The sequence below is a fragment of the Fulmarus glacialis genome, unplaced genomic scaffold (genome assembly GCF_000690835.1).
Source record: "Fulmarus glacialis isolate BGI_N327 unplaced genomic scaffold, ASM69083v1 scaffold6742, whole genome shotgun sequence".
NCBI lineage: Eukaryota > Metazoa > Chordata > Aves > Procellariiformes > Procellariidae > Fulmarus > Fulmarus glacialis.
This window is the reverse complement of record NW_009197090.1, coordinates 32,807-41,861: the sequence shown is the minus strand read 5'-3', so window position 1 is coordinate 41,861 and position 9,055 is coordinate 32,807. Positions and strand designations below refer to the sequence as shown.

General features: G+C 37.5%; 1 protein-coding gene across 1 annotated transcript in view; it reads left to right on the top strand.

Annotated features, from left to right (window-relative positions):
* Positions 1 to 9,055, top strand: part of DENND4C (DENN/MADD domain containing 4C) — a 46,669-nt gene that overhangs the window by 20,569 nt on the left and 17,045 nt on the right. The window contains 9 exon segments of the mRNA XM_009572404.1: positions 181 to 216; positions 458 to 588; positions 1,450 to 1,582; positions 2,063 to 2,269; positions 2,947 to 3,075; positions 3,801 to 3,945; positions 6,650 to 6,775; positions 7,588 to 7,722; positions 8,931 to 9,054. Coding sequence (XP_009570699.1) covers positions 181 to 216; positions 458 to 588; positions 1,450 to 1,582; positions 2,063 to 2,269; positions 2,947 to 3,075; positions 3,801 to 3,945; positions 6,650 to 6,775; positions 7,588 to 7,722; positions 8,931 to 9,054 — 1,166 coding nt within the window.

The window sequence follows — 9,055 nt, the reverse complement described above, 5'->3', positions numbered from 1 at the left end:
TGCATTTTCTTACTTTCAGCAAAGGAAGTATTTGAAAAAGAGATTAATTGCTTCTACGGTAATATGAAAACTTAGTGTTTCTTATTTAATATTTCAGTAAATGACACAGCTTTGATAAAATTATTTAGGATTTTTTTTGAGTTGAGAAGAAAGTCTAATTTTTTTTTTCTCTTTTCCCAGCTCTTTCCAGAAAAAGGAACAGAAAAAGGAGAGAAGGTACTTTGTCCTTCAAAATGTTTAGGGACATCTAATCATGAAATAAAAATGGAAAGACAAGGCTGTGGACTTGATATTTGAGTGATTAGAACAAATATAATTTATTTGATATATTATATATATATAACCAAATACAGTATGTATTAAATATATTTTTACATATACTAACATAATTAATGTTAAAAAGGACATTTTATCCCAGTGCCAAACTTTGTACTTAGAGTGTAAATTCTGTTTTCAGGTTGATGTAGATTCCGTCGAAGACGCACGGTTGATTGAGCTTGATGAGTCACAAAAAAGTGAACACACAGTGTTCATAATGCCACCAGAACCTCCCGCTGATGATGGACAGGACCGAATGCCAAAATACAGGTACAAGTTAAACAGCTACACGTAGTGAAACTAGAATGCTTATGACATTAAGCAGGGCAGGTGTTCTGTCTTGGTGCAAGACTTGCCTTAATATAGTGTTCACAAGAATCTTTAAAAAGATACAAACTGCTTGGATTCTCGTAAGTTTCTGAAGCTCTAGAAGGTAGTGTTTTGTGTGTGTGTATGTTTGAGGGCATGTGGATTTTGGTTTTAGTTTTTCCGTAACTTCTTGCCAACTTTATAGTAATACTTTTCTACATTTATTCAGTGTCTTTCTTCCTGTTTGAGCCGTTATGTGTATTTTGTAGCAATTGCAGTGCACTTTGTTTCACAGTGGGAATGACAGGGGGTGGGTCATGGATCTGCCCAGTACTATTGGTCTGCAGCTGATGAACCAAAAAACAAAACACCCACTCCACTTTTCAGACTTCTTTCATTCAGTGTTTTTCAGCCCTGTGCAGGAATTGTGGAGTTTCAGACACTCTGGGTATGATTTTTTTTCCTCCTGTCTCTCTTGGAGGTCACGAAAGTTCTGTTTCCAACTGTTGTCCTCATTAATCATCATCTGTGCTTCCCTGACCTTCATGGTACGGATGGCAGTCTGATTCTTGCTTCCATTGTTTATGAAGATTTTATGTCCGAGGCATCTTCTTGTGATATCTTTGTGAATAAGACTAAAAGGATGTTGCTATCTTCTTCCCTTTTTTTTTTCTCTTGGTTTTTTTTGTCACCTGGTTCTTTATTGTCCTGTTTGTCAGTTCTTTGCATGCAAGTTGTCTTTGTATGGCTCTCCTGCTATCAGCAGGTATGTGAAAAGGTTTTCTTTTCTTTTCTGTTTTTTTTTTTTAATCATCTATATAGCTATAAAAACTTCCCACGACTAGATTTCAAGCTCTTTGACAGGCCACAGGAGCTCAAGCTCTCCTTCAGCAGACACCCAGCTGGAAGCAGCATTTCAAATAGTCCAGCACTCATGGCAAAGAGGACAAAACAGGTCAGATGAGTCTTACTCTAATCACTGTGTGAACACTGAGAGATATGAAGTTTTTCAGTAAAATTGCCACTACCTATTTATAACTATAAGTTAATGTTGTTAGAGTTTAGGTCTTTGTAGCTCTTGAGAATCAACACTTGCAAAAGAAGGAAACAGAAGGCAACAAATAAACAAATTGGTATCTGAGATTGCAGTTTATTGTCAAACCCATTTTGAAGCTTTGGACTTGAGTATAAAACAAAAGGAAATTAAAATTAATGCTTGAATGGGGAAGAAAAAAAAAGAGGATTAATTCTGATGCTAGTTTTTGCTTGCAGAGACCCTTAATAAGAAAGTGGTAAAAAGGGAGCTTCAGTTGAATGTTTGTCTGTTATTATTAAATGCTTACTTTTAAGAAGCCAGTATCCAAGTTAGTAATGGCTTCTAGATTCAGGATGTTACACCTTTTGTCTGCTTTTTTGTTTTGTTTCACCCTTACAGGAGATAAAAACAGCCCATAAATTAGCCAAGAAGTATTACGTAAGCCCCCCGCAGTGGGCTAAGTGCCTCTTCAGTCATAGTTACAGCCTGTGGTTTATTTGCCTGCCAGCCTACATCAGAGTTGCACATCCCAAGGTCAAAGCACTGCAGCAGGCATATGATGTTCTAATTAAAATGAGGAAAACTGACGTGGAACCACTAGATGAGGCAAGTGCGAATAAAAAAACGTTACCATAAACATGGACTAGAAGACAAGGTGCAAATATAGTGTGTTTCACTGCCACCACCAGGCTAAGCATACTGACAGTTTGACCTGTTTTAAAGCCACCTTGAAATGATCTCAAAGAAGACTGCTTAACTAGGGCAACTGGAAATTCATTTCCTTTTTCATCACCAGCGTAGTGTCGGCTGGGTCAAGTACTCCAACTTGGTGTTGCTAGCCTTCTCGCAGACTTCTTCAAGTTCTTGAATATCCCTGTGTTTTAAATGCACTTTGAATTAATGCTTTGCAGGCTTACTGAACTGAAGGGATAATGGGTTTGTGTGCAGCAGACCGTTCTTTCAGTAGTATCCACAGGCGCACAGCAGCAAGTTATCCTGCTTTTTGCATGGGTGTTTCCTTCCCTCCTTTATTTCGCAAACAGAAGAGCCAAGTGGAAAAAAATTCAGCATTCTCAACAATGTGACTGCTGATGTTATTTCAGCTCGTGTGATTTCCTGTTTAATTTTTGCTCCCTCTTCTGGCTGCTGAGTGTTATGTACTGAGTAGCTGCTCTCACGTGGCTTTCCCTTTTACGCGTGTAAAAGTTGGAAAGCAGGGAAGAGCTGAAGCTGTTTCAAAATGCTTGTCATCAGTCCATTTATGCATTTCTGTATCTTGTCAGGTCTGCTACAGAGTTGTAATGCAGCTCTGTGGACTGTGGGGTCAGCCGGTTCAGGCTGTGAGAGTCCTCTTTGAAATGAAAAATGCTGGAATACAGCCAAATGCCATCACCTATGGTTATTACAACAAGGTAAGAGAAGTCTTGACGAGGGGTACTGGATCAATGTGTCTCTTGCTGTTGTCACTCCCCTTGTCCTGTAGCATGTTTTGAAGATTGTTTCTTACAGTTCTTCCCTTGGATTTGCTGATTCTGTTGGGCAAGCAATCATTTTGGACATGCTTATGGTTCACTGGATCTACACTGTATGGTTTTACACTGTTAAGTTTACATTCCTGTGCTGTTTGGCTAACCAAAAGTTCTGTTGAAATACACGTTTATAGTGTTTCCTTTTCCAAGTTTTGGAACCTGTCTAGTGCTTCCATATCAAAACCATCTGTTCCTAGGTGTATCCTTTAAGGTAGCAGGATCCACGATGGATGAAGGCTGGAATTAGGCTAGTTGAAGTAGCCTCCCCCTCTTTTCCATGATTCCAAGTTCCTGTAATATGCTGATGAATCTTCTTAATAAAGTAAACTGTGTAAAGTAATAGGAAAAGAGATGCTGCTATGGTCTTTTGTTGCTACCAAGATATATGAATAAGAACAAAACCCATCTTATCTATTGTTTGTTGTTAGTCAGCTATTGCATCCAGAGCTTTGGGATAAAAGGGAACAGCTCATAAAAACGCAAATATTTGTCCTTCTTCACATGGTTGACAGGAAATGAAAGAAACAGAAAGAAAAACTTCTCACTAGATTGTGTTTCTTAGTGTAACTTTCTTACTGTTTTTGTTATTGCAATGTCTCTTTCTGTAGGCGGTTTTAGAGTCTCCTTGGCCTAGCAGTAACCGCAGTGGCATATTCCTGTGGACAAAGGTACGAAATGTTGTTCGTGGCACAGCACAATTTAGGCAGTGCTTAAAGAAATCAACGCAGACCCCACAAGTACCTGTGATATCAGGTAATAAGTTAGCTGAAATGGATTTATTTTTGCTGAACAAGAGCATGACATGCTTTCTGAGGGATTGCAGCTAACATTGTGGCTTTTACAAGTGGAAAATCTTTCCTTAAGATATAAAAATTGATAATTGATGCTTGAAACAGTCTTAGAATGTCTTTCGCACACTGAAGAATTAATTGTCTGAATTCTGTTGCTAGAATTTCATATTCTTACTTTGTATGTGCAAGCAAAAGTATTTACTGTTGTCTGAAGAGGTTAGATTTGTTTAAAAACCTGAAAAATTAAATCCTCTCTTACTAACCAGCTCTTGTTCATGTCTTTAGCTCTGCGGAGTACCACAGGTGGAAGTGATGGGGACATGGTGAGCCATGGTAGCGTGGATAGTTCTAATGATGCTAACAGTGGGGAGCACACTCTCTTCGTCAGTGACTTAGTCAGGCTTGATTCCATTGATAATCACTCTAGCACAGGTACTAGATTCTGCTGGGTTTCACTACTAACAGTCCCCCAAAAGGCTAAATTTTCTAGTCTCCTGTTGATTTCCCCTCCACAACCACCACCTTCCCCTCTTGAGGCTGTAGAGAATGAAGCGTGGCATTAAGCTATGTAAAAAAAAAGAAATACACTGTGGTTGAATATTACTCCTTTATTGCAGATCATGCTGCTTCTTTAGTTTAGAGTGAACTGTAGCAGAAGTACTGTTATGTTAAAAATAAATGTCTTGCTGTGGTCTCATGAACCTTGCTTTTTGTGCTAATCTTCAGAAAATTTCAGAAAAGGTATGAAGCCTCTGACATATAAGTCTGTTCAACTTTTGCATATTGTCATTTATTCATAGAAATGATAGTCTGTGTGAGTAAAATCTTTCTCTGTATTAAAGGAAAGGAGTGAAAGTTGCTGACATGATTAGAAGCTAAAATGTTGCTCCTTAATGGTAATCCAGAAAGGCCTAATTAGCATTCCTGGAATTAGTATGTTATGTTTGCTCATAGTAAACTATGCTTTTGAAGGCCATATTCAAGCTTCTTAATAGTAGTTGCTAAACTTGGAAATAAATACAGAAATTTTGAGAACCTTGTCATACAGTCTTTATGAGACACCCTGGGAATGGAAAGACAGGTGATAAGCTGGAAAAAAACTCTGTCTTAAACATGCTGTGCACTCTTCCAGACAAACTGGAGTAAAAAGAGTGCACAGGAAGTTAATCCCTTGAGATGGCAAGACATGGTTCTTCGTCTCTCCTTTAGTACTGATTACATTCTACCTGTGCACAGTCTCAACTAAACTTCCTTTCTGTGTGTACTTCAAACTTAATGTACAGATGGTTCTTGCACACTCTTCATGTTTTTAGTATCTTGAGCCCTTCTGTAAAGAGAACTTTTGAGTCTGATTCCTGTGCTTCATCTGATATGCCTGCCTAGATTACTGAACTTCCCTTCTCTCTGCTCTTCGTTGCTCTGCTTTTTGCTCTTTGCTGTCTCTTGGGTGCCGCATTTGTCCTTGGCTATCACGGTGTGGGGTGCAGACTTATATGGTGTGAAGCCTTGGATGCACGTGTGCATTATTTCTACCCTTGAATGTTACTTCTGCAGGTAATTCACCCATTTATTGATAGGGTGTTTTCACTTCTGTGCAAAGGAGGGATACTAAGATTATTGAAATGATGATAGAGAGAAAATAATGGCCAAAGAATGTCAGAACTTACTTTTCTATATAAAAGGTTTTTGATGTAGTAGCCAAATGTAATAATTGATAGCTGCTCAAACTTTTAAATTTAATTCTTTTTTACATAATTGTTCTTTGTTGGTAAAATAAACAGCAGTAATATGTATTATAGATAAATTATGTTGGTCACTCAAGTTTTATGGAGCTTCCTAATACCTTTCATACTCAGTAACTTACTTACACTTTGATCTTTTTAAATACTGTCATGTATTCTAGTAGGTACTCTAAGGCATATAAATAATCCTGTTTAACATGTTGCTGTGGGATATGTCCCGTATAGTATTTTTGTGTTTTTGCATATGCAGCAGCACTTTGGATAAAAATAACAAAAGAGTGTCTTTCTGGGTTGTTTCCCATGGCAGACTTCTTGGACTGCTGTAAACTATTTTTTTGTTCTGTTTTTAAGAATGAGTTACAGCTGTTAAGTTTAACTGGTATCGTGGAAGAACAGACTTTTTTTTAAATGTTTAGTTTTTTATTTTTTTTCTATTACATTTTATATTTTGCACTATAGCACAAAGATGTAGCAGAGTTTATGGTACAGTTCTTTTCAGGGAGGTATTCGTTGTTAGAAGCTTGCTCAATTACTGTTGCACTTGTCTAAATTTCTCTTGTAGATGCATTTGAGAAGTTAGCTTGCCCAGCAATGAAATATTTCATTCTAGTGAGAAGGGAAAGGAATGAAAGGAGATACAGTGGGTTAAAAGTAGTTAGTCATTATAGTGTTCCTCGGAGAATAACTTGTATTTAATATAATAATTAGAAAAGTAAATTTGGATTGTATAGCCTAATTATCTCTGCTGTCACCATCACCAAGTAGATCTGTGCACAGATTGGGCATTTTGGTGATCTTCTATAAACTTTCCTGGCGAAACAAAATGTGAAACAAATTAATTTCAGTTCTTTTATTTTCTTATTGAAAAACAAATTTAGGAAAGAAAAATAAATCTGAGGCATGTGTTTGTATTCCTTCAAACAGGTGGTCAGTCAGACCAGGGCTACGGATCCAAGGATGAACTTTTAAGAGATGATAGGGGTAGTCTTCAGGCGACTGAAACACAAGTAGAGAAAGACATTTCTTCTAAAGCTGAAGACCTAATAGGAGGTTAAGTATGCATGTTTACATTGATGAAGGGTTTTTGTAATAAATCTGCTTCATGCATTAGACTACCACAAATACTTAATGTATTGAATTTGTAATGTTGTCAAGGTCAAAATATGACTGTATGAAATCTGGTGGACTACTTCTGTGCCCTAGATAATAGCAGTGGAATACATACAGGTAGAAGTAGCCTTTTATTAGACTAATTTAATATAAATGGAAAAATTGAACAAGGGCTGGGACACACAGTATTTTGTATTCCGTTCCTCTCATTTGTATATTTGAAAACTTGACCATTTTTTTAGCTGTACCAGTTGACCTAATAAAAGGCACTACTATTTCCTATAGACTCTTCCCAGCTATAGAAAATATGGTCATCTCCTGTCTTCTATCCAGATTTTGCCCTTACTTTTTCTGTATTTTGTCTTTCGCATTACTGAATCTGTTTCATATCTATGTTACTAGAATCCTTAATGTGAGTTAGGGCTTCTAAAGCCCTACTTGTCATTAGACAAGCAGCCCTGCATGAAAATCTGAGAACTGCTGTTCCTGCTCTACTTTGGTTAGTTGAAAAAATACCAAAATACTTCAGTTAGTTGAAAAAATGCTCTAACCTTGTGAACAGATAAGCACTCTGCATAATACTGTGTACTGTCATCTGTCTGGGTATTATTTCAAGGAAATGCTCAGTACCTAGTAGGACTGATCCTTTAAGTTGTAATTACAGAAGAGAACATTGAGTTTATATTTTCCATAACAGTGCAAATGAAATTATTTGGTTAAATTAACTAAAGTTCACATTCTCTTTCTCGTAGAGGTTTGTACTGAGAAATCTGATGAAAAGCAACAACTGAATATAGAACCTCATAGTCCAACAGATCCACCTGCTTGGGGTAACAGTATTGTGAAAGTTCCATCTGGCATTTTTGATAGCAGTGGAAGAAAAAGCAGTCGTGGTGAGTCACTGGGTGAAACATAGCTTGCTAAAGTCCTGATCTTGTTGTGCTGTAATGTTTTGCAATCTTTTTCATGCTATGAAAAGAAACAAAACTTCTCTTCGAGGTGCAGGTATCTCACACAACATTTGCTTTCCACCATTATCCTTTGCACCTGCCTTAGAAGGAACCTGTGATTTCTAAGGTTGAAAATTACTGTTGAGTAGATTGAAATCAAGATTTTCCCTGTCCTGCACGGACAGCGTTTCAGTAATGTATTAGAAAACCAAGAGAATTAGGGTATCTACTCTTGATTTTGTCACCTAAACCTGGAGCTTAATGATGAGGAAGACTGATGGATATATAAAAGCCAGATCTTGGGGCTCATTTTTTTTCTGCCTTTGTGCCTGTCCTTGGCTGAGGCAATGTAGTCCAGCTTCAGTATAGCTTGATAGGAAAGAATTGAATCTCAGGCATGAAGTTGCCCAGAACCTTTCTGGCAATTATGAGAGCTGATGACTAGTCAAGAAGCAGCATTGTTGTGAGACTCAGACATCCTCCAGCAGTGGATATGGTATATCGGGCCCTCTGTTGGGTTCCTAATATAGTAGAGTTCCCGTACTTACGGAGGTTTTTGCCTAGCTAACACAGTTTTCTAGGCAATAAATATTCCCAATTCCCCTGAGGAAATGGGAATACTTATAAGATTAGTTTATATCTTCCACATGCTAAATTTAATCGGCTTTTTCTAAATATGGCTGTGTCATAAACGAAGTAATGCTTCTCTGTTGTGCAGACACACACAATAGGTTGTGGTTTTTTTCCCCCCCCCCCAGAACCAGAATAAACTATGGATGTCGATGTATAGATCTGTGAATATAGCTCTGGAAAAAAAAATAGAGCAATCTTTACTTATAATTATACTTTCCTTTAGTTCATGGATGTAGTACCTACTCTTTGCTGCATGTTGGCACAGGGAAAGGAGGTAGAAGCTATAAAAGGCTTTGACTTCAAGGAGTCAAAGAGTAGATGACTTTTGATCTGCAGGATGCTTTTGCAGCCAGTAAAATAACTTGTTAATACTAGTGTAACTGCTTAATGGATAACTTGAGATTATGGTGCTCCCAGTCTATCGGTAAGGAGATAAGGAAGTTTCACATGATTTCAGGAAATAAACATTTTTGGTGGCTATGGATACAATATTAATGCCTTTTCTCTTTTAGAAACTGGTTCTAGCCCACTGTTCATAACTCAGGATTCAGTTGAAGATGTAGTCTTTGGTGATGTTTCTCCTAAGAAAACAAGTGAAAAAGGACAGAAGAGGCAGAAACTGTTTTCAGAGAGAAGC